Source organism: Camelus ferus, chromosome 20, assembly GCF_009834535.1.
Source record: "Camelus ferus isolate YT-003-E chromosome 20, BCGSAC_Cfer_1.0, whole genome shotgun sequence".
NCBI lineage: Eukaryota > Metazoa > Chordata > Mammalia > Artiodactyla > Camelidae > Camelus > Camelus ferus.
This window is the reverse complement of record NC_045715.1, coordinates 3,304,496-3,330,262: the sequence shown is the minus strand read 5'-3', so window position 1 is coordinate 3,330,262 and position 25,767 is coordinate 3,304,496. Positions and strand designations below refer to the sequence as shown.

General features: G+C 53.5%; 1 protein-coding gene across 1 annotated transcript in view; it reads right to left on the bottom strand.

Annotated features, from left to right (window-relative positions):
* Positions 1-25,767, bottom strand: part of CDYL (chromodomain Y like) — a 101,056-nt gene that overhangs the window by 9,698 nt on the left and 65,591 nt on the right. The window contains 4 exon segments of the mRNA XM_032462432.1: positions 4,153-4,325; positions 5,582-5,773; positions 5,775-5,839; positions 24,650-25,316. Coding sequence (XP_032318323.1) covers positions 4,153-4,325; positions 5,582-5,773; positions 5,775-5,839; positions 24,650-25,316 — 1,097 coding nt within the window.

The window sequence follows — 25,767 nt, the reverse complement described above, 5'->3', positions numbered from 1 at the left end:
ATGAACAAGTGGCAGAGACCTTCTCAATGGGCCCGAGGCCCCATCATAAGACCACACTGGGCTTTAACGACACAGAAAACCAGACAGCCTGCCAGACAGGTCCCTGAAGTAACCCTGGACCATCTACATGAAGCTACTTCAGCTCTGCTACATTTTGAGGACCTGGGGTCAATGACTCATGATGAAAATGCGTTTTCTATGCTCAGTTACCGACGAGTCTGAGGAAGGTAACGGCTGACTTGTCTCCATGATTTAAAGCAGACGTTCTCCCCAGAGTAGCTCGTGAACAGGGGCAAAGGAGAAGCTGTTCCAGGGCCGACATCTGGAAACCACGGACGGCAGGGCAGATTAAAATGAAAGAGTTGATCAAGACAGGGTAGCAACAAAGGGGCTCTACAGAGAAATGGTAAAAGGAATTAATTATTCCACGTAGCGCCGTTCCTTCTCATGTTACATGTTTGTATAAGCGGAAAAAAAAATCTGCTTCCAAAATAGTATTGCAGAATCAAAGCCTGCATTTTAACAGGCTGGAGAAAAACCTGTTTGGAACTGAGAATTTTCCTCCTAAGAAGATGATTTTATTTTTATTTTTGCTTGGAACGATCACTTAATCTAAAGCCCGAGGCTGTTTCCAGGAGGAGAGTGAACTAGCCAGCTCACTCGGGGGCGAGGACCGTCTCCGCTTCTGAGTGGACGCTGCCGGGCCAGTCTGCTGAGCTCTGAGACACCAAAGTGGATGTGGGCCGGAGAAATTCCTTTTGTGTTAAAACTCACAACGCTCCCCAGAAACCAACAGAGAAGTCCCCAGCACTGCTTTCCAGTTCAGCAGAGACCTCCCAGAGTCACAGAGGCTGAGCCATGTGGCTGCAAGCAAGTGCATTTTAAAACTTAAAACACATGAATGTTCAAATGTGCTCAGTGCAATGTACTGAGCATAAATGTCAGTTTCCTCTGAATTACCTGTGAACTGAGTGAAAGGCCGTGTTGGGAACAGCAGGGAAGGAAGGATGATACTTGCCACAAAATTAGTTAAAAAGGACTTAAAATTAAACAAAATCGAAATTCTTCCCATTCTTTTGAAGAACATTTACTACTCTACAGACATCACCAAGAAGCCAGAAAATCTCCTAAAATGAGAGCCTAGGAATTATTTGGGGAAACGAGGCCACCAGGGTCTGACGCACTAATGGCCAGCTCACCGCCACCTCCCAGCCGCGCTGTCCCGGCACCAGACCTCTGGGGCAGGACTGACCGGGAGCAGGTCTAGCCCGGGGGCCGCCGCCTCGCCGGCTCCACTCGCTCCACAGCCCCTCTGGGAGGGGAGGCTCCTGGTCCTTCAGACACGAAGTGTCAGCTGCTGGTTTCTCCGACTTCAAAGCCTCACGTTGTAAGCTGACTTGTGATGACTCTGTTTCCATCACGAATGTGCGGGATTGTCTTACGGCAACTGACCTGCAGACTGGTCACCACCACCAGTCCCAACCACGGATAAGCCGCCACAGACACGTGATGATCTAATGTTTAAGTCTGACCTTCCTGTTCCCACTTTGCTTAGAAAACTCAGTGCGATGACATTCTTTGCCCCAAAGGTGTATAGAATTCAAGACAAGACACACAGAAACAAAGAATACACATACTCATAGCTTTAGGTGGATAAGCCAACCACAGTCACGTAAAAATGAACTTCGATGCAAGTGAGCCAGAGGGAAGGTTCAGGGAATCTGGTGTAACCGACTCTTTTTTTGGATTCCTGCCAAAAATATATTCATTTAAAGAAGAACCAAGAGGACTTTTCCTAGAGCAGAATTTGGCTTTTCCCTAGAATGCCGATTCAGATTTTCGCGGGGAGGGAGGAGAGTCTGGAGTTCCAGGAATGGAGCGGGCAGCTCAAGAAACTACACACTGGAAGCCACCCAGAGCTCGACAGAGGAGCTCTCCCCGCCTGTCTGTCCTGACCCCGACAGCACCAGCCTTTGCTGCGGTCCCGGGCAACTCCACCCTGGAGGAGAGAGGGCTGGACTGGGGTTGGAGCACAGTGAAGGTCAGCAGAGGGGCTCAGGGGGCCCTCGGGGGCCAGAACCGAGGTGGACAAATCCTCTTTCCTTATCCAGCAGAGCCCCCAGGTCACACGAGTGCGTGGAAAGTCAGTGCGACCTTATGGAAAATACAGTCACCACCCTCTGAGGCTTTCGAGTCTGTATTTAAAAAATGAAAATTAAATTCCTGGGAGGGATGAATTAGGAATCTGGGATTTGCAGATACTAACTACTATATATAAAATAAACCAGGTCCTACTGCAGAGCACAGGGGATGACATTCAGTACGTAGTAGTTACCTATAATGAAAAAGAATATGAAAAAGATTGTGTGTGTATAGCTGAGTCACTGTGCTGCGCGCCAGAAACACAACACTGAAAGTCAACGATACTTCAATTAAATACAGAAAATTCAGTTACTGTAACTCCCCCTGGAAGGAAGGGATGGGTTAATAATGAGGAGCGTCTACCAGCTGCCCTCAAGTTACTGATGGTTTGTCAAGGAACTCCCTGCCCTGATCAAGCAGTTCAGTTTGAAACTGAGTAACCAGGTGGTCCTATTTAGGACACTGCCACTTTGAAATTATTTAGGGGGCCAGAAACAATGCTTAGTGAAATCAGATTTTTAAATTTCAAACTATATTTGAAAGAAGAGCGACTGTACGAAAGGCTAAGCAACGGCAACGTTCGAAAAGAAGGAACTAACCGCACACGCGTGTGCTTGCAGCGTGGGAAAACGTACTAACTTTGAGAATCACTGAAAATGTTATAAAGGCCGAGGCAACGCCCGTAGCCCCAAGATGGGTGGCTTCAGGGCTCCTCTGATGGGCTGTCTGGACCCGTGCCCGTCAGAACACCTGGAGAGATGTCCGAGAGTGATGCCCCGTCCGCTCCAAACCGAGGCAGGAAAAGGGTTCCACCCTCCTGATGGGCACCCCTCAAGCAGTTTAGGGGACCAGGAAGCCCAGTGCCTCCAACATCAGTGCTTGGAGTCTCAGCCACTTGGGGCCCAGTAACTAGCAAAAGCAGCCCAACTTCAGCTCTCCAGAAATCTGTGGATTTTGGAGGAGATCCAGCCAACTTTACTGCCACTCTGGAGGCCTGCGTCTCTCCAAACGTGTCCATCCTGTAAACTACAAAGACACACGAGGGTTCTTCAGCGTCACTTAGAGACACGACAGTTTAGGGAGGTGGTGTGGGGGGCGGGCAGTACAACAGTCAGTCTGGCTGGTGACCGGGTTTCAGTCACTTCAATAAAAGTAGCCTCTGAGCAATCAGACTTTTTCATTACACGCACAGCGACGGGCATGAGCGGCGCGGGACGTAACTAAGCACAGACCCGCACGTGCTGGTGCAGCGTCACGGGCTTCCAGGGAAGGCTGTGCCACATTACGACACAGAGAGGCGGCTCCCACGACAGGAGAGACAAACATCCACAGTCACTCTGCTAAATGGAAGAAGTTGCAAAACAAAAAAAGTGTGATTCCACTTATTTGACAGAACTAAAAGACATGTGTGTTGTGTGTGTGTGTGTGTGTGTGTGTGTGTGTGTGTGTGCAATACTCTTCTGAAAATGCTCAAAAAAGGTTCAGGACATACAAATGAGCAGTGGATGCCTTGGGGGTGAGGGAAAGGGAACTTTTAGCTTTCACCTGTACTAGACGGCTTTCCGTGTGGCTGGGACTCGGGATGAACCTGACTGTCCTGCTGGTACTAAAAACCCTTCTCACGGGACGTTATGGAACTATGTTGTCGTGAAGCCTAGCCAGCTTACTTCAGGGTTGAGCAAATGGTGAGTTACTACGTGAAAGAGAATGCATCTTTACTCAAGGGCTGAGGCCAGGACCCACGCGCAGCACAAGGGCTGGGGCTGGGGCTGCGGCCGCGTGCGCTGCGTGCTCGGACCACCAGGGCACGTCTGCACACGCACTGGCCTTGAAATTAGTTATTTGCTCAAGGCCAGTGGGACTCTCTGCTGGCTCAGAGGAGACAGAGGGTTTGATTCATTCTGCTACCAGGTCTCAGTGGGGAGACGTACACTTCATTCACCGGTTGCTCAGGCCTGGCCTCTCAGGGCCTGGGTCAAACCCCGGCCCACGGCGGACAGGCGTGCGTACCTGATGGCCTCGGCCATCTTCGTGCTCTCCCGCTTCCTGTCGTCGGTTAAGCGCCGAATGAAGTAGATGAAGTCCAGGCCGCAGCAGAAGACGCTGCCCACGGCGCTGAGCAGCACCAGCTTGCTGTCATCGGCTGCAGCCGTGCTCAGCGCGCTCTGCACCTCCTTCATCACCTGCAAGTCACCAGGAGTTACGGGGGGCACAGGGTCTTCCCTAAAGAGCGTCCCAGAAGCACTTCTCTAGCGGATCATCTGGATCTGGAGAAAGTGCATCTGCAGCCCGCAGCTGTTCCCTGTATCTGCCACCAGGGACAGGGAAATCCGCAGGGGGAGGGAGCAGCTCACGGGCAGAGCGTGTGCTTAGGATGCACGGGGTCCTGGGTTCGATCCCCAGTGCCTCCATTAAGGGAAAAAAAGTTAAAAAAAATTAATTCACAGATTTCTTATTTTCTGAGACCAGACACTGGGAATAATGGGGACAGAGGAGCATCAGCTGAGCAACTATGGATGGGGAGCAACTAAGGCACCTCAGTGGCCAGTCCTTGAGGCCCCGGGAGGGGAGCCCCAAGGACACCTACCGGGCATTTCTGCAGGCTGGGCGGCAGGTGGCACAGGCAGACAGCTCAGAGACGCTCTCGGTTCCTTGTTTTGCCCTTTTTTTTGACATCAGCATACCATGCTTGGGACAGAAACCCCAAGTTTGGTGCATACGTGAAGAACAAGCACACCAGCGTGGGGTCATTTTAAAGGACGTAAAGCACTTAGATAATTAAATGAAGGGAAGGGACCCTGCAGTCCAACAAGGTTCTGGGACCAGCCCTGAACTGCTCTGTCCCGTGACCCTGACCTGACACACCAGCCTCCTGCAGTTTGGTTTTCTTGTCTGGAAAAAGCCTGACCCAGGTGTTCACACGTGGAAAACAACTACCAGAACTTAAAATTCTACACATGATAGAGTGAGGTTCAGATACTTCTGATTTTTGATACTTCAGAGAACTAAGTTTTCACACCTCTGCAAGCACCAGCCTCGCGAGATCCCTGGAAGCGACATTTACCAGGTTTGATCAGCAACGGGCATGCTGAAACCACTGTCACCGTGAGTTCCTCCCCAGGTAACACTGAACTCGGGCCGGGGATGGTGGTAAAATACCCCGTGGGGCGGAACTCGGGGCACCTGAGTCTCGTCTGAACAAAGTCTGGTGACAGCTGAGGGACAGCAGGTGCACACACTTGGTAGGTGGCTCCAGGGGGCCCGAGGCTCCTGCCCTGGAGGTGAGCACAGAGGAACCCCTGCCAGCCCCCATTCGCAGCCCACACCCTGGAGAAGGTGGCTGGGTGTCCACACGCAGACCATCCACACGAGTCCCAGGGAGACCCAGCGAGGGCCGGGCACGGGGGAGGCACAAACCAGCCCGAGAAACAGCGCTCACCTCCGGATTCAGTGAGTTATTCTCTGACGACTTGGTGGACAACAAGATGTGGGTGAAGCCGTCCTGCTTCCTGACGACGATGTCTCTGTATCTGTAGGCGCTCTCCGTCTGCCTCACGCTGAACCGCAGCCGCTTGTCGAAAGGCTGGTCTCTCCGGTCGTCAATGAACTTCCTCTTCCCGGCTGTCACGCCCTGTGACCGACGCCTGGATGCTGGTCGTCCCGTTGGCTGTCAGCGCATCCATGAACGGAGAGGTACCTGCGGGAGTGGAAACCACAGAGGTCTGAGAGTTCCCCGCTACTGACTCGCTCCCCAGGGTCGCCTTTGAGTTACGGAGCCAGGGTTTGGGGTGCTCAGGCAGGCGCGTTTAGAAGCAGAACCCTGGGAAGGTCAGCTTTTAAAGGCATCTGGTTTCCTTCCGAGTCTGACAATGGACTCGCCCTCGTGCTGATCTTGCCTCGTAAGATAAAGACGGACAAGAACTGGCCCAAAAGAAGCGACAATATTTTGCTTCTTCCTATTTGCAATAAAAATTGCAATAATTGAAGACTGGAATTGAAAGAGAATGGGTCTCATGGAGGGTGCCATCCCAGGCTCGAGAAGTGGAAAGAAAAAAGGACACCGAGTTTCAAAGAAATCACCATCTTACTGCTTCATTATGAGAGCTGAGGCTGCCTGCCATCGAGCCGAGGTGTACTCCTTGGAGTGAAGACCCACTCGGCAGACACACGGTGCAGTCTGGGGGCCATGGCTGCAGAGCCCCCTCCCCGGCTGCTCCAGACTCCGGGGGGGTCCTCCCTCTGATGCCTGGGCCCTGGCTACTTATAACCTCTGTCCACCGGTCCTAATTCTACTACACTGTCAGACAGCTGAAGATGGCGCTCTCTCCTGCCACATGACCCCGGGTAACAGGGCCAGTGGGCGTGGGCCGGAGGCTCTGGCTCTCTCCAGATGCTGGGTCACAGTGGGCGGCACCTGCCAGTGAGCTAACATCGAGAGCTGCTTGGGTCTCAGGGTTACCAGCCCTGGCCTGAGCTGTCAGCTGGTGCGGGGCCAGAGCGGTGAGAAGGGCCCTGGCGACACGGGGAGGCCCGAGGGTGCTAGGTGCCTGCTGTCCGCTGGACAGAGCCCCCTGGCCTCGGGGCAGCCCTCCCACCCTGAGCGGCTCCCGCTTCTCCGTGACTCTTCGCTCCCTATTTAAAGTCACATGCTCCTCAGCTCCCGAGACTTCTCCTCGAGCCTTCCTTCCACAAAAGCAGGATCTCTAGGCTGAGGTCCACGGGGCCTTCGGAAAAAGCGCAGCATCTCTGAGGGAGCAGGTCCTCTGGAGCTCTCCGTGGTTCTGCAAACTTAGACATGGATTCTCGGCGGCTCGTGCTGACCAGGACGGTGGAATCTGGCTTTTGTCTCCCTGTCCAGCTTCACTGGCTCTCTGGTGCTATCACGGCTCCTGCTGACTGCAGACCCTGTAATCTTGTAGTGGCTCAACCACTACCCCCACCCCCGAAGGACCCTCTGGGGCCCACCTCAGGGGCCTCGTGACACCTGACTGTGCCCTACTTAGCTGCAGAAGTGCGCACAACAGGACTGAGCCTGGACTCACGGGGCCAGCACTGGGCTCGTCCCTCCTCACGACGCTCTCCTGCCGCAGGTCTGCCTCCCCTGGGGCCTCTGTCCCGTCCCCTCCCTCTGCCTCATCGTCCTTGACCTGGAGCTTCCAACGGCTGGTCTCTGCTCATCTGAACGGCAGCTCCAGTGCCACCTCAGACTGAGCTGCACCAACGCCACCGAGCTCCTGAGAGCAGGGTCCCTGTCTGTCTCGTCACGAACGCATCCTGGTGCTCGGAACACTCAGCCACCAACCCCTGACTAAACAGATGAAGGGAGCGGACCCTGAGGCGCCTTCAGCCCAGCCTCGTGCTGGTCAGGGGCAGGACCGCTGCATTTCAGAGAAGAAGCAACCGCTAACGACTCAAGTGAAAGGTTAACACTGACATTCAGGAGAAAGCATCTCCCGGACGGAAGGCACGTGGCACTCAGTGTGACTCAGGCCAGCAGCTCTGATGGAAACACAGGAGCAAACGCTGCCTTGTGAGCTGATGGCTCCTGAACACAGGAGGCGGGCGCCGGGACAATTGCGTGCCTTTCCGGGGGTGCTGGCGTAGAACTCAGCTAGGAGAAAACCCGTTTTAGTGTCTTTCCTGAAAACAGTTTTCTTTTAAAACATGCTGAGAGCAAAAAAGATACCCTCGGTTGTGTTCACCTGTTAAAATTCACTGTTCAGAAAGCATGTCCCCAAAACAAAACATGCCTTCTGCTTCCAAGCATGAGAGAGGAACAGGGTCTGGATTTCTGCACTGGCTCTGCACGACCTGCACGGCCGTTTCAGACACCGGACAGCAAGGCAGCGCAGGACCACGTCACCATGGTGAAGGGGGCAGACAGCGTGAGCCCAAAGACCCACCTGGCCTCCTGCCTGGAGGCGGCGGCTTCCTTGCTATGGGCGCAGGGAGGGGAACCAGACACAGCGGGCAAAATGCTGACCTGGGGAGGAACAGAGACTGGAGGCGAGGAGGCCCAGGAGGCTGTGGTTGGTGGGGCAGGTAGCGGAAAGGAGAGAGCTACAGAGAAAGTTCCAGGACTGCCCAGGGAGCCTCTGAGTCCCTGCTGAACACCACTCTGGGCACGTGCAGGGCGAAATCCATGAGGCTGGGCAGAGAGCAACTTCTGGGCAAAGTGCGATGACCTGCGAGCTGAGTGGGCCGCCAGAGTTCACCTTAGGCTGGGGGTCCGCACCAGCTGGTGGGGAGACTTCCCTGAGCTCCCGGGCCCTGGGTAGAGAGCCCAGAACAGGCACGTACCTAGAGTGGAACGAATTTAGCTCTAGAGCAAAGGATCCTCGAGAACTCACCGACAAAGCTTAAAAGTAAGCCTGGAAAGGCTCAGACTCACGTGTTAGTAACAACGGGTTGTCAGAACAAACGCAGCGCTTGCAGAAAGCAGACAACGGAACCCAGTGCCCCGCCCCAAAATGTACACGTCACAAGGTGCAGGGACCCCAAATCACCAGATGCACACAGATGTAGGAAAACGGGACCCGCGGTCAAGATCACATCAGTTAACAGAGATCTAAAAGTGAGAGGTGGCGGAATTAATAGAAAAGGACGTTTCCCAAAGCTGTTACACATCACCCCGAGGTGCTCGAGGGTTTACTTAAGGGACAACAGGAACGTACGAGGAAATGGGAGGTTAGAGGTAAGGATGTCACTGGATGTGTTTCACAGATTAGGTGCGACACAGGGAAGATCAGAGGACTTGGAGACACAGCAGGAGATGCCAAATGAAGCAGAGAGGAGGGAGCCGAGGCAGGGAGGGGGCGTGTCGGGCACACGGCTGATCTGAGTCCGAGAAGGGGTGTGTGTGTGTGTGTGAAAAACACCTGCAGAAACAGAGGCTGGATGTTTTCTGTATCTGATGAGAATCCGAAGCCTGCAGACCAAAGCTTACAAGCACCTCTCAGGGTAAACACAGAAAACCAAACCAAGGCACACCATCACCATCCGCTGCAAGCTGGCGACACACGAAGATCTTCAAAAGCAGGGAAGGGGAGAGAGAAAAGACAACAGACGGAACAACGTGAGAACACCGTATGTTTATCTTTCAAAGTACACAAGACAGAAGGAAAGGAAAGGCACCTTTACAGTGCATAGACCGAGGGGAAAAAGTCAGCTCGGACACAGCAAACACGCAGCAAAAATGTCCTTCGGGAACAAAGGAGAAATAAGAACCTCCCCACACAAGAGCTGAGCGAGTCTGCGGCCAGCAGGCCTGCACTGGACGAAACGCTAAAGGGGGCCCCTGAGCCAGAACCCGTCGGGCAGCAGCCTGGATGCGCACAGAGGAAGGCGGGGGAACGTGAGCGGAACGCGCCGCGCGGGCTGCACGTGGAGCTTAACGGGAGGTGGGAAGTATCAGCCGAGGGGCCGGACCACAGAAAAACCCCTCCCTTGCTTTCCAACCATCCTGACAGCACGGACAACCACCACTTTGTGCGCACCATGCAAATACACCAGAATATCAAGAAACGGACAACTTTCTAGAAAAATATCAATTCTCAAGACTGACCCCCCTGACACAGTAGAAACAAAAAGAAAAATGACCAAGGAAAGACAGAAATAAAGTTACTAAAAATTACCTCTGAAAACCATCCTGGGGCTAGGCTAGCAATAGAAGTTAACGGTCTCAGAGCACCCAGAAAAGAGGGAAATCTACCCAAATCCACTTCGTGAAGATAACTTAACTCTGACGTCAGAACTTGACACAGACGACACAAATCAGAACCACACAAGACGTGACTCATGACTCGTGGCGTCACGATACCACACCATCCTCGCCGCCGGTAACTCCTGCCACCCAGCCCGGCGCGGGGAAGGGCGCTCCCGCACCTCACAGGCAACCCTGGCTTCGTATGCACGCACGCGTATGTAACAATGAGTGTCTATACATGGTACATACTTTTTTTTTTTTCGCAAAAGCCCTAAAGAGGGTATTAGCAAACATAATTTTGAAACAGTGGTAAAATACACATAAAATTTACCATTTTAACCATCTTTAAGTGTACAGTTCAGTGACACTAGGTACACTCACACGGTTGTGCAACCACCACCACCACCGTCTCCAAAACGTCCCACCTCCCCAGCTGCAGCTCTGAACCCACCGAACACTGACTCCTCATTCTCCTGGCATCCATCACTCTACTCTGTGTCTGTGAATCTGAGTGTTCTAGGTCCCTCACAGTAGCAGCAGCACACGACACCCGTCCTGCCGTGCCTAGCTCGTCTCAGGTCGCGCCCCATCTCCGAGGTGCGCCCACGCAGCGGGCGTCAGAACTCATTCTTCTCTAAGGCTGAATAATATTCCTCTCCAGTATTTCCCAAAGACCACATTTTGTTTATCCGTTCATTCATCAGTGGACTTTGGGCAGTTTCCACCTTCGGCTTTTGTGAATGATGCCACACGTGCACACGTACTCACACGCGTGTACAAATACCCGAATCCCCACTTTGAGTTCCCTGGATGCATACCTGGAAGTGGGACTGGTAATTACACAGATTATACAGAAATGTCTCTATCTGTTGATACGGAAGTGGAACATATGGTAATTCTATGTTTGATTTTTTAAAAAGTTATATTTAATATTTTCTTAAACTAGCTAGAAGGTGTCTAATTAGCAATTACAATCAAATTCTTGGAGAAGATCCAAATCACGGGGTGGACCGTGGTCACTTCCATCTCTTTGCTAAATTTCTTTGGTTTTCTTGGGACGGGGAAGCAGAGGAGACAAGGATGGAAAATGCTTTATTTAACTGCTGGAGAGGGGTTAATACAACCAAAGGAAAATCACACAAAGACTTGTAGCCAATTCTGAGGCTCTTAGTCTAGAGGCAAAAGCCTCAAAATACAAGATCTGTTTCTCTCTTTACGGCCAGGAATCTCGCTCTCCCGGCCAGCGGTGCGCACGTTTCCCGGAGGGGAGGACCCCGTCCTGCTGCGCTCGTGCCTTTGGTCCTGAGCACCAGCTTTGCTTTTAAGGACGCTCAGCGAGTCTGCTGAATGACATTTTTGACAAGAGGAGAGTAAAAAGAACTGAGGATTTTTGTTCTCTTGAAATAAAAGCACTCTGATTAGCAATGTCACTGTCAACTACACAAACAGCTACCGTCAGTTCAGGGCGCGACCAGAGACCATCAGGAGTCCTTGGCTGGGTTCTGGAGTTTCCGGGCATAGAGGTCAGTCCTCTGCAGCCCTGCTGTACGTGTTAGAGCCTCTGTCAGCTTCAGTCTCCACTTTGAGCTGAGCTGGCTCCTCACAGAGCACCATCCCCGAGGGAAGCTGGATTCCTAGACCCCGAGAAGCACGGGTCCCTGGGGGGCCAAAGGACTCAGTTCTTCAACACGAATGGCAGAAACGCAGTTACAAAGCTACTGGCACCAGCATTTCAGAAGGAAAGTCAAGAATGCCGAGGAAATGGAAATCCTTACAAACGAAGTGTATTATTTCACGAAGTTAATGGGAAACTTTATTCAAGCACGATCGCTTTCATTATAGATACAAATTCAAGCTATTAAGTTTAGTTTTACTTATGACAAACTTAAAGAAATCACTAGCATCAAAAATCCTATCAGTCTCAACAGGGTAAGTTCCTAAAGTAAATCCAGCAAGACAGGTGGAAGTTCAAATTCAGTGCCTTTTATCTCCCTTATCAGTAGCTTTGAATATTGGTAAGGAAAACAACAGCAAAAATCTTCAGCCTAGGTCATCCAAAAAAGGAACAGAAAATAATCAGACTCACACCCTCCTTTAGTGCCGAGACTAGGATGGATTAACCAGAAAAACAAGAACAGAAGGCTACCAGTAACCCCCGCGGGGCATGCTCCTTCAGCGGTGGAACTTGCTATGTAATCATATCTACAAAGGCTTTATTTCCTGCAGAAGTGACTCTATCTTATTTGACACAGGACTGAATTCTCTCAGTACTTTTCTTCATGTTTATCTTGACTTTAAGAACCAACCAGTTTTTCAGTATGGAGATTCCTTTAAAAACTAAAAATGGAGTTACCCTGTGGTCCAGCAATCCCGACCCTGGGCATATATCCGGAGGGAGTTCTAATTCGGAAAGACACCTGCACCCCAATGTTCACAGCAGCACTATTTACAACAGCCAAGACACGGAAGCAAGCTCAGTGTCCGTGTGTAGATGGCTGGATAAAGAAGCTGTGGTGTGTGTACACGGTGGAACACCACCCAGTCATTATGAAACACACCAAGATCGAGGAAAAGGTACAACTCATTGTCAAGAAACAAGGCCAGCAGCAGAACCAGACTCGGAGACGACCCAACAGCCGTCCTTGCACGCAGGGACATCACAGTAACCGCGGTGCACGTGACAGGGTCTGCAGCAAAGACCAGAAACTGTAAGAAAAGTCAACTGTTCAAGCTAGAAACAGCAACAAACCCCTGGGAGAGGGGAGAATCTGATTTCCAGAGTTGCCACATTATTTTAAAAGTCTCGTTTTCAACAACAACTCAGAGGACACACAAAGACACAAGAAGGAACAACCCCCCGATGCGGGGAAAGAGCCATCAACACGAACCGTCACCGAGGGGCCAGACGCTGGACTGCACCGCGGACTGTGACCGGCTGGTTCAAACATGGTCAAGAATTAAAGGAAAGAATGTCAGAAGAACTAAAGCAAAGCACGAGAATGCGCCTCACCGGACATCATCGCTGAAGGGGGATGTTTAAAAAGACAGAGTTTCAGGAACAAATACGTCTATCATTTATAACTCTAGAATTAGAAACAAAGAGTAATTTAAAAAGAGCCCTAAGGTATTTTTTTAAATTGAGGTAACATTAGTTTATGATGTTATGTAAGTCTCACGAGTGCAGCATCAGTGTGACTTCTGCACACACGGCAGCGTGCTCGCCACCAAGGTCCACAGCCTCCATCTGTGACCACAGTTACCCCCCTTTACCCCCCCACCCCCTGCCCTCTGGGAACCCCCCAATCTGTTTTCACTGTGTGTTTCTGTTTTGTCCATTAGTTTATATATTTTTAAATATTTCATAAATGAGTAAAATCATACAGTATTTGTCTTTCTCCGTCTGACTTACTTCACTTAGCACAATACCCCCCAGGTCTACTCATGCCGCCTCAAGGGGCGAGACTTGGTTCTTTTCTCTGGCTTAGTACTCCAGTGTGCGTGCGTGTGCGTGCATGTGCGTGTGCACATGCGTGAGTGTACCTCTTGTCGGCTCTGTCCAGTCGTCTGCTGAGGGGCACTCGGGTTGCTTCCACATCCTGGCCTGCGGGTCCCACGCTGTCTTAACTGCAGTATCTTGAAGGCTTGACTGGTGGGGGACGTCCTCCCCCCGGGTTTACACCGCAGGTGGGCAGCAGCGCCCAAGTGGTATAAAACTTGCCGGTTACGCACTGGCCAAGGCAAACGAGAGATGTTCGTGGGAGAGCTTCTAGGAGGGAACGTGCGAGAGCACTTTGGAGATTTAAGAAATTCGCTTAAAGGGCCCAAAAAGCAAAAGAAGGAAAATATGGATCCGTTGGAGTACATTAAATGAAGAACTTGTGTTCACCAGAAGACCGTCAGAGAATAAAAAATCAACCACAGGCTGGGAAAGGCCCGTACAACACCCCCAACAAAGAGATGGCACCGAGGACAGTGCACAGAGTACGCAGGGCCTGGGGGCTCAGAACACAGAGAGAGTATCTCAGATCACTGAGAAGCCGCCCCTGGAGTATCAGCACGGCTTGTTTGTGCAGGCAGGGGACTGCAGTGAAGGGGAGTCTAGGGCACTTCCAAGGTCAGAGGTCAGGGCCCTCACTCTGGGACGCCAAATTGTGCCCCCAAAGGTGCAGGGGTGGGGAGGACATGGAAGGAGAGAACATGATGACCAGCCAACAGGCTAGTCCAGGGGTCTGCAAACCAGCGACCATGGACCAAATCCAGATTGGACCCAGCTACACTGTTCCCTACTGTCGGCGACAACTTCCAGGCTCAACAGGGGAGCCGAGTATTGTACAGAGATCGTATTAAATTATTAAATTCAATAAATTTAAACTAAAAAGTAAATAGAGCTGACCCTTGAACAACACGGTCTGAGCTGCTCTGGGCCACTAAGACGCAGATTTTCTCAGCAGTAAATGCGACGTGGAGGAACCGGGGACCCAGGGCCGAGCGTAAGTCCTACATGGATTTCCAGCCATGCAGAGGGCTGGTGCTCCTGCCCCCGTGGTGTTCAAGGGTCAACTGTAAGTGAAAGTACACATCAACAACGCTGAGATGCGTGTTTGTATCTATGTCATTGTCAGGTCTGACACACAGCGCTTAATTCTCTGCGGTGAGAGGAGTCAGGTATGGTGCTAAGAGCTTGGAGACAGGAAAATAAAGGTGCACCTCACTCCCACCCGCTTCCCCCGTCACTGCTCCTTCACGATCTCGTGAATGCCAGTGCCAGGAGGGTTAAAATATAGCACGAGCTCCTCAGAGGGCGGGGCTGGCACTGTGCGTGCTGGCCTGAAAATCCAGGCACCTACAGTTAAGTGCGGGGGTGGGCTTCCCTCCTCGGGAAGGCAGGTGTAGGGGGCACATTACCACACAATGTCAGTGCTGAAAAGAAAGAAAGGAAAGGAAGGGTGACCCCCCAGTGAGTACGCGTCGCCGGGGTAGTTAAGGGCGCACAGCACACCTCCATGTGGGTGTGAAACGCTGCCTGCCGGAGGGTTTAGTGACTCAAGACGTCTAAGGACCACCTGGCGGCCCCGATGGGAATTAAAGTTTCATTCTTTCAAGGATGGAGGGGAGAAAAAGACAGACAGGGGCAACCTCACAGGCCGGGCACTGTCCTTATAGGACTTCAAAGCAGCAGAAGGTTTTAAGCTTAAGAACACTGGGCCCAGGTCCTTGGAGAGGCAAGGCCGGAGGCCAGCTGACCCGTCCCTCCAGCCTGCTGTTCACAGGCCACCTCAGGGAGAGATGCCCTGAAACCAGGCGGAGCTGGGCCACACGGGGACAGCGGCTGGGAGCCCGGGGCCGGTCTGCCGTTGCTGGGCAGCCAGCTTGGTCTGCAGAGTGGCAGGCTGAGCAAACCGCGTCCCCCAGAGCCGACTGCTGACACGAGCATCCAGCTTTGGTCCGGACGAGTGTTTCTCAAACTGGGGCCCAAGGCCGCACTATGCAGTCTGTGAGGGGAGAGGCAAGGGGAAATGTCTGCTTTCACCCTGTGACCACCCACAGGGCCGGTGGCGTGCCCCTTCCCACTGGGCAGAGTCAGGCTGTCACCAAGGATCCCCCGAGGCTGCGATTCTGAACTGGTTTCCACACGATCATGAGGCAGGCCCGCGCCCCCCTCTGCCAGGGCCCAGGTGTGCACAGCGTGCGGCGGGGCTGAGACCCGCGGGACTCGCGGCAGCGTCTGCTCACGGTGCTCCCCGCGTGCGGGCGGGGCGCGCCTGTCCACCACGGACACCGGGGAGGGGCGGGGAGCACAGAGCTCAGGGCAGAGCCGTCCACAGACCTGCCGTCCACAGACCTGCCGCCCACCTCACAAAGACCAGAATCACATGCTGAAGAAAGAGAGCATTTAATCCAACACGTCATTTCACAGATGAGGACAAGAGCTGCTCAGAGGCTGAGACAGAAAATGGACCTCGGCACGGACCCTCAAAATGTAAAGCAAAACCTCGAAAGCCACACTTGCTAAGGGACCTAAATACCACGTGAAAAGTAACAGTGATTTTAAAATCCGGTTTGAGCAGTGAGAGCAGAGCTGTATGGGGGCTCTTCTTCCAGCTCGCCGACAAATCAGGGTCACAGACACGGCTGCCGTGGCGCTTCCTGCCTGCTCCGACGGCCCACTCTGGAGCAGCACACCGTGGTGACATCCCAGCGCTCAGGGATGACCCGACCACTCAGCCCCAGTTTCTAACGTGGATCTGATCCGTGATGACGAATGCAGCTCTGCAGACAGCAGTGGCCCCTCCCCAGGCGGGTGTGGACGCAAGAACCCCAAGGTCAACCTGCTCACCCAACACACACGAGAAACCCCCCGGGAAAAGCAGGCTGCTTCATCACAGGTGGGAAATTTGCAAGCACAACCCCATTCCCCACACAAGGCGAAACAAAGCAGAAAGCAGACCGAGACGTTTTACCCCATTGAGTGAGGTTAGTCTGCAAGGCCACAGCACAGGATCAAACTTCTGACGGAAAGGGAGATTGCTTCCCTTTCTCCCTCTCAAGCCCCTAAGACAGCCTGAATGCCAGGCCCTGGAAATGCTGCAGCTGAAGTCACACTCCGGATAAGACATCCCACGTTCCAAGGCCGGTCCTGCGACCCATGGCCCCACACCTGTGCTGCGGCCTGTGAGACCGGAGGTGGTGTGCGGACGGCCTGGTCACAGCTCCGGCGACACGGTAATGAAACAGCACGAGCTTCCGAAATAACGCTGACAACGTTCACGTATGCTGCACAGTGTTCCCACAAAGCCAGGGCCATTTAACTCTCAGTAGTACAGGAAAAAGCCGCCAGGCTCGGCTGAGAGCGTCATCCAAGGAAGAAAACGCGACAATAAGGGGCTAAGAGGGATACGCAATTTACAACCGGATCAGCAAGATGAAGAATCACCCCTGTCCACTCAGGGCTCCAGGTAACAACGTGCGTCACAGTTAGTACCAGTCACGTCGCACACCTGTGTGGCACTTACTGGGTGAGATGCAAAGCCGCCCTCCAGGACCGACACGCAGCTCAGTGAAGACGGGGCACACCTCCCCACGCACCGCATCTCACTGTGTGACTTACGATTTAACTAGAACCAGCAATTTTTTTTTTTTTTTTAAAAGCTCTAATCCTTGTAGAGTCACAGGAATTGTGACAATGGCAGTTAACACTAGAAATGGCCCCGTGAGCTGATGCAAGTTCTCCACCATTAGGTGTCCAGCACCTCAGAAGCCAGCCCTGGGGAAGTGAGGGGCCTGCGGACGTGAAACGAGGCTCAGGGCTCCACAGCCGTCACTCCCCACCCAGACGGAGCCGAAGGCGTCACTGATTCAGTTCTCAAAAGCAAACGGTATAACTCCCTGTGATTACCTACAAGTAATGCAGGGATTCACCCCCATACAGACTGCCCCCAACCACACCCGTCCCCAGGACCAAGCACGTCACCGCAGAAGAGGCACTGAGACACTACCCTCCTTGGGGGCAAACCAGGCCTGTCTTAGGGGCTGGGGAGAGGCAGCACCCACACTCACACTGGATCCCGAGTACTCAGCTGGGACTGACCTCGCCACGGGGGACAGTGCCTTCGATCAGCCAGGACTCCTCGGTGGGCTTAACATTCCTCACCCAGCGTCGGGGCTGGAGAGGACAGAACCCACCACACAAACTCACGTAAACTCAGCGCCAGTAAGACTGGGGTGCACAGTCATTTCTGGAACCGCCCTCCAGGTAGCACTGGGGGTAGGTGGGGTACATCTTGGTCTGGCGAGGATGGTGGTTACCCCAAAGGCTGCACCCGAGGACAGGAGCACTGATGCCGTGGTGCCGTCAATGACACGGGGACTGAGGTGGTCTGCTGGTGACAAAATGTCTCTATTCTACCGTGTGGACTATGGGGCGGGCAGGCGGGGGGAGCCACACCGAGCCCACGGCTGCATCCCCAGTGGCCGGGACGGTCCTAGGTACCACCTGCAGCCGTGTGAGGAGACACTAAGTCATTCCCGTCCTTCCTCCTGACCGCACATGCCTCTCCGCCTGCTAACCGCTCCTAAGTAAACCGCTCCTGCGGACAGGAGTTAGAGGTGACCGGGATTGAGATGACCGGGCGGGAAGGGGGCAGTCTTCCATCGTTTTGAGAACTTAGTATGTTCCCACTGAAAAAGCATTTTTAAGCACAAACAACTCTTAAATAATGAAGCAGGGAGGGCAGACCAGGTGTTACCATGAACAAACCTGACTACAGAGCGCCCTCTGCCCAGAGGCGGGTGGTGGCGGCCTGGTGAATGAAGCGCAAGCAGCAAACCCACCGCCCTGAGGAGCCAGCGCGGCGCTCGGAAAACACCCAGAAGAGAAGGTTCGTTGGAGGTTGAGACGTTAACTGCTTTCTTCGCATTTCTTCTTCTGCATGTCTCGGCAGATTCCATTCACGGTCCGGGACTGAGAGGCGATCAAGTCAGATTCTTATCACTAGGCGAGGCGGGTACTTACTGTATGAGAATTGTATGTTTTATGAGTTTCTCTCATTAGAAGCCATCATTCCAGCGAGAGTGAGTCTGCACAAGGACGAGTTGATTGTAACCTCCTTGATGGTCTGGCAGACGGCGCCCGCCGTAGGGAGCGCGGCCTGGGAGCCCAGGGCTGAGCCCCGCGCCGCGGTCTGGCTCCACACACCCTGGACCCGGCCAACCACTCACCGGGGCCCTGGGGTCAGACAAGAGAGCTCCTCCCCGGCGCCCAGCAGTCTCGGGCTGTGTGTCATCCAGCTCCGAGTTCTCAGCTCCCAGCACGGAGCCTGGCACACAGGAGGTGCTCACTGGGCACGTGACGAGGAGGCACCGAGCTTCCGTCTCTCCTGAGCGGCGGCAGCTGACCGTCAGCAGGGAATGTATTCAATCAGAAACTAAAGGCACGGTTTACAACATGCCTTCAGACCAGAGGAAAATCCACTTCAGAAACTCAGAGGTCACCAAGGACAGATCATCAGGAGCCAAACACCGTGCCCGAAGCCAAGGGCAGTGACCCCAGCACACCCGGCTCCAGGTCTGGGGGCCCAGCCACAGAGAACGGGCGAGGCGAGGCAAGGCGAGCCCAGCCCCCGAACCGCCTCCCAGGGGGACAGGACCCGGAGGCTTCTCCCGCCGCGCCCAGCACCTCTGCAGGGAGCGCTGTCACCGCCGCCTGTCTGCCGATGCCGAATGCATTCTTTAGCTCGGTTTTGCAGATACAACAATTTTCTATTAATTTTCAATAGAGTGGGACACGGAAGAACTAAACAGGAGTCACGAGTAGGTTCTAATGTGGACCCGACTGTCCCCCCAGGTCTGCTGAGTGGCTTTCACCAAATCGCCTTCCCTTCACAACCAGCCTCGCCCTTAACACACGCAGGCCCTGACGGAGGAAGGAGCACCTCGGAGAACTCGGGACAGAAGAGACAACGTGACAGCAGGCTTGGAGGTGAGCCTGGATGGCTGTGCTCTGTCCATACAGAGCTGCTCTCATCCCTGAGGTCCAGGATGTCCCTGGAGGAATATTCTGGAAGACTGGTACCCTGCCGCAGGTGACAGCAACAAACAGGGGATGCAGAAGATGAGGGGGACGCGTGACAGGTGTTCTGCTCCCACCGGTTGGCACTGACAAGAGCGAACACTTTACAGAAGGATTTCACCTGCACATGTGATGCTTCCTCTTCGGCCCTGGTACCAGTCAGTTACAAAGTGCAGGAGGAGCAGGAGCTGTAGTCGGAAAGATGCTTTTCTAACATATGACCTAAGGAACCTGCGTTCTTTTTAAATTATAAAACTCCAAGTTAATAATACACTTTGTTTCAAAACTGAGCAGGGACCATAAAATTGATGGAAATTAATTTGAGGCTTTCTCATTACACTGTTGTAAAACCCCTTAAGGCAGAGACCAGACAGCCCCTTCACTCTAACCCGTGGCATGGAAGTCCCAGCCCCTGCGCGGGGGCCAGGAGAACCAGGAATCGGCGAGGGCTTCGCACGTGCGCTCACAGGAGCTCAGACACCCAGAGACGAGTGTGGTCCCACACGCGGGGGAGGGAGGGCGGGGGGCAGTAAATGGGGAAAAATACAGATAATCGGTGGACGTGGGAGAAGTGGATGTAGGGGTTTCTTGTTCTGGTCTTTCAACTTCTCCGTACGTCTGAAATCATTGTCAAAAATACAAAAATCAAGCTTACAGCTTCCAAAGGAGTGAGGCAGAGATGGGAGAGTCTTAGAAAGTTCTCCAGGATCTGATGTCAAATGAAAAGACAAATCCAAGAAGATTTATGTGGTATGGTCCCGTATCGAAGAGTATGAACACACAGAAAGAAGCCTGCAATGACAGACCATTCATGTCCCGTCTGGGGACGTAAACAGTACCGAGGGGAGGAGGTAATGGTCACCTTCCCTATTTTGCTCAACGTACTTCTAAATTACCTGTGTAGAAACTCACAGTATTTACAGATTACTTGTGCTTACGACAGGAGGCACATTATTACTTCCGTTAACATCAGTGAAACATATTCATTTACAAGGAAAATACTCACACTGTCTGCAGCTGCGGTGCTCACCCAAAGGATGCTCTCAGACCCGGGCGCCTGCAGAGACGCGGGTGTGCAGGCGGACGGGAACCAGAGACGCTGTGACAGGTCGCCAGCCTGAGGCCACTCTAGCACCCTGAGGGCGGGGCCCGGGATGCCAAACCAGGGGCGCGTCAGGCCCAAACGCCACGGCGCCCCTGCTGAGAAGCACTGACACGGAATCACCAGCAGCAGGTGGGGTGAGACGCCAGCCGCACCTGTTAAACAGAGCGGGGCCATTCCTGTGGATGCGAAAGTACTCCCAAATAAGACCAGAGACCTAAGTGGTGGGACCACACGACAACTGCGAGCCCACCGACATATTCAGAAGATGCGCATGTTTGTTACAACTTCTGGAAGGAAAAAGCTGTTAGCAGAGGAGGTGGGGCGGGGTGGGGGCTTTTATTCTTCCTTTTTCCTTCGAGATGTTTTAATTATTTTATGTTTCTGGTGATTTAAAATTTTTAATTATAATATTTATTAAAAATAATTTACAGATGCCTAAAGACAATTTTAAATCAAAATGTCAGGAAAGCATAGGAACTAAATCTATTTAACGATAAGAACCTAAAAAAATAACAAATACAATTTAGTTGTGGATTAAAGATCCAATATCTTATAATAACCTATAAGGAAAAGGAATATACATGTACACACATAACTGAATCATTATGCTGTACACCAGAAACATACTATAAATCAACCACACTTCAAAAAAAAAAGAAAAAGGAAAAAGTTCGCTAATAGCATTTTCTCAAATGTCATACGTGTGGAATGGTGATCAATTATATATTTGAATTCAGGAAAGAACAAAGTAATGATAATTCAACTTTTAAAAGCAATTGCTTCTTTGGTGGGATTAATTTATCAGGCGATTAAAAGAGCACGAAAACATTATCATTTACTTATTAATAAAAAGAGCAGGCAGCTGCATTGCCTGAATTTAAAATTTTTAATATTTCTGAACATATAGTCATTTTTCCAATCTCTGTTTCCTACTGAAAACAGTTAAACACCAACACACACATATGGTTATTCTGTAAAAGTCACTGTGTGTGTGTGCGTGCGTGCGTGCGTGCGTGCGCGCGCGCGCGAGAAAATTCTCCAGAAACATTCACTCTTCTGGGTAACAGACATTAAATATTTGTTGCACTTGGTGGCAAAAATATCCCAACACGATTAATGTTTTGAACAGGAGATGACGGTTCATTTCCCGGTGACGCCCCAAGGAGCTGCTTCAATTCATTTTAGAAAAACAAATCCGTGTGGCTCTAAAGTGAACGTGAGAGGCAGAAATGCACCTGGACCGACCAGCCAGCAGGGCCTCAGCCCCGCTCTGCTCAGGAGGAGAAGGCTGAGGGTGACCAGGGGGCTTCCTGGAGCATTCCTGTGGCCCTTGTGCGCTGTCAGTTCAGTAGCAAGCCCTGCCCCTTCCTGCCCCTTCCTGCCCATGTAGTGTGGCCCAGTGAGCAGGCCACAGAGGGTGCGTTACGGCCTCCTCTCCAGCGAGCACCGAGCATCGAGCATCCGTGTACCTGCATCCCAGCACCAGCAGCCTCGGAGCCCCCGCCACACAAAGGCCCTGCTCCGGGCGCCGCAAGACCACACTCCAGTGGGGGAAGAACAAAAGCGTCCTCTACAGGGTGGGGGAGGGAAGCAAAGGTGCCCGCTGATCTGGCTGGGCGTCTGCGGTGCCGAGCTGTCCGGGCACCACTGCGTCCGCCACGGCCCTGCGTTCAGAGAGGACGTGCTGGTTCTTCTCTTAATCTGCAAGCCGTGGGGATGTCCCCACCACTGCCCTAAAAACACTCCTGGGGGCTGCCGGTCGTCCCCTCATCTGAGTGGGGAGCAGATTCTCAACCCTGGACTCGGGGCCAGGAGAGAAGGGCGGTCACAGGGGCTGGAAATCTGTTACCGCCACCCTAGCCCACTGAAGTCCACAGAACGAGAGAGAATCATTAAAGACTTTACCCTTAATGTCCCTCGTGGTCCTCCCCACAGTCACCCTTAGAGACACCAAAGACTTTTTGAAATGGTAAGAGTCATAAAAAAGAAAGTCACCAACTCCTTATTTAAATAGAAGCCTTGACCTTCCTTATATATAAAACGGAAGGCTTTTGCCGAGGGCAGCCAGCCCTGCGGAGCTGTGCTAAGTGCAGACGTGGAAACTCACGGGTCAGAGTTTTGAAGATCATGAGCACCGACAAGCTTTGTGGACAGAGGGGAACCACAGGGCCTTCTGTACCCCTTACCGCCCCCTCCAGTCCTGCCCCAGGACTGTGGCTTCCTAGAGCAGGGGTTGGCAAACTTTTTCTGCTAAGAGCCAACTGTCAATCTTCAGCTCTGCAGGCTACAGCCCTCTGTCACGGTGACCCAACTCTGTCCCAGCGGCTGGAAAGCAGCCACAGGCCGTACGTGAACCAACAAAGGAGACCGGGTTCCAATAACACTTTCTTTACGGAACAGAAATCTGAATGTCTTATATTTCCACGTGTCACGGAGTAGTACCCCTCTTGATTTTTTTCAAACTTCGGAAACGTGCAAACCATCCTTAGCTTACGGGCCACTTGGAAACAGGCCACACAGGGTTGGCCTGCGGGCTGCAGTCTGTTTGCAGCACCAGGGCCCCCAGGGGCCTGGCCCGCAGTTATCCCTAAAGAAGGTATTTCTCTACCTACTGGAGGCGGCCAGCAACAGTGAGAAGTGAGAAACATCACGGCCTCCCTGCACTCAACTTCCCTGGCTGTGAAACAGAGCCTGCTATTAGACGACGGTCAAGTCTCTCCTGAGCCTCCATGGGCCTTCCTGGGATAAGGTCAGAGGGAGCTGTGCCCAGAGCAGGTGGGCCACGTGCTAAGTCTGCTCGCATGAGCTGCAGGTGAAGGCCAGGAGCCGCGATGAACAGCAGTGTCCGGGCAAAGTGACAACTGGGGACATTGGCAGGGGGGCCAGGGCCGTGCAAAGGGAAACCCAAACTTCAGGAACCATCCCCCTCAGTGCGACACGGGCCCAAGACCAAGTCTGTGGAGGCAGCACAGCAGGAGAGCCAGAGCGGCGTCTCAGGGGCACATCTCACTGGAGGAAGAGAGCCCCCACAAGCCGACATCACCCAGCCTTGCCTCCTATTATCCTGCTAAGTGGGGGCTGAGGGAGATGCACACAGGTGCAGAGGACCACAGCCCTGCAGTGCGGAGGGCGGGGCCCGGGAGACTGAGGACACAGAGCAGATGGCCTTGAACCAGAAGGAAGCAGCGGAGCTCCCGAGGTGAGGGAGGGAGGGGGACAGAGGTCCTGGCGGAGGGGAGGGGGCACTGACGTGGGGAGAGGGAGCTGGGCGGGCAGGGCAGGGCTGGGCACAGCTGCTGACCAAGGGGATGGTGGTACAACCAGCCTGGTGACTGGGGACCCCCCCTCCTGGCCAAGAATTACAGAAAATGGATGGAACTGTCAAAAGGCAGGAAGCAGGGAGACCAATTAGAAAGCTGTGGATGGTTCACATGAGACAGTGTGACAGATTTCTAGAATCAGGGGGGCTAGCCCGGCACGGGGAAAGCAAAGCGCAGGGAGGGAGGCCGCCCGTGCTGGTCCCAGCTGTGCTGTCTCAGGGTCAGGGAGGCCACCAGACCCCCAGGGGCAGGAACAGGGAAAATAAAACAGAAAACACCAACATGCTGATGGACTCCTCTGAAAAAGAGATCCCAACAGTCGACTGTTTCAGAGACAAGCCCAGGTCCCCGAGGCTGCATTCAGCAACGAGACCCTCAGTGAAAGGCATTTCTGGTCATCGAGAGGGGTCAGCAAAACAAGGATCGTGACTATGATCAATACTGGTCACACTCAGAAAAGCCAGACGGGCTCCGAGCATGAGAGCCGGGGCCTGAGAGACGCCTTGATGTAGGTGGCTTCAGAACGAAACCAGCGGTAAAAAAACCCGTAAATGACTGAGAGTGAGACACTGTTTAAATCAAGTCAACGTGCTGGTGCAGGGGTGGACGGTTATGAGACAGACAGCCCAGGCTGACTTCAGAGGCCAAGGCCGAAGCCTCCAAGTAAAGAAGGGGCAGGCTGGCGAAAGCCCCCAGGCCCCCGTGGACGGCACCTGCCGAGAGCAGAGCCCGCAGCAGCCCCCGGGGGGGGGGGGGCGCCCCCACCCGGGAGCATCCCCGGGCGGGCCTCGAGCTGCCCCGGCACTCACCTTTCCCGTTCACGGCTAAGCCCGAGGCCATGGCCGCAGTCACGGGGCCGGACCCTGGAGGCACCAGCGGGTGTATCCGGGGCCGGCTCCCCATCCGCGCCCGCTCGGCGCCGGGGCCCAGCAGAGCTCCCACTGGCTTCTCGGCCGCCGCCTCCGGCGCCACCGTGTCCTCCTGAGCCTGCTCGACCGGGTCCAGTTTCTCGGGGCTCTCGCTCTGAAAGCCGTCCACCGTGGTCCTGCTCTTGATGGGGCTCTTGGGCACCAGGATCTTTATCCCTGACTTGGCGAGGTCCATGTTCTTGCGGGTGGACAGGGACGGGGCCGTGTTCTTCCTGAACTTCTGGCTGGCCGCAAACAAGGCGCTGCTTCTGGACTCGGGGTCCTTGCCGATCACGAGGGGCTTCGGGGAGGCCTTGGAGAAGCTGCTGTTGGTGGACCTGGAGACCTGCTTCCGCGCGCTGTTGGGCGAGGTCCGGGGGGCCCTGGGCAGCGCGCCCTCCCTCTGCCTCTCGCTGTGGCGCCGCTGGAAGTCGCGGATGTACTCCTCGCAGTTCTCCAGGTGCTGCTCCGGCTCCCACGTGTCGTCCTCGCTGCCGTAGCCTTTCCACCGAACCAGGTACTCCGTCTTCCCCTTCTTGTTTTTCCTCTTGTCGACGATCCTTTCCACCTGTGTGCAGAGGAGAAGAGAAGCGTGTAAACAAGTCATCTGGGGAAGAAAGTGCCAGCGGAGCAGCAGAAACCATAAAAACCACAACAGGCGATGCCAACGGTGACCGCCTCCCAGACATGAAAGCCTGAAAACAGAAGAGGAACGCGGTGTTTGGGATTCCAGCAGTTTCCTTGAAATTTGGTCAAACAAAATCCTCGGAATATATGGGTGTGCGTTAGGTAGCTTATTTTTTTAGGTGCTTCAAAGGGGGCTTTTATCTTTTACACTGAACACTGACAGTCTGAGCTGGTTTTCACAGTTGCAACTGGAACAGAACCAGTCGATCTCCAGCCTTCTGCCCGGTCGTCCTCAGGACTACCGACAGCAAGCACGCAAGAAACAGCGCGGCCACTGGTGCCTGCAGAGCTCTGAGCGGGGGACCCGGACCCGCCCACCCAGGAAACGTGGT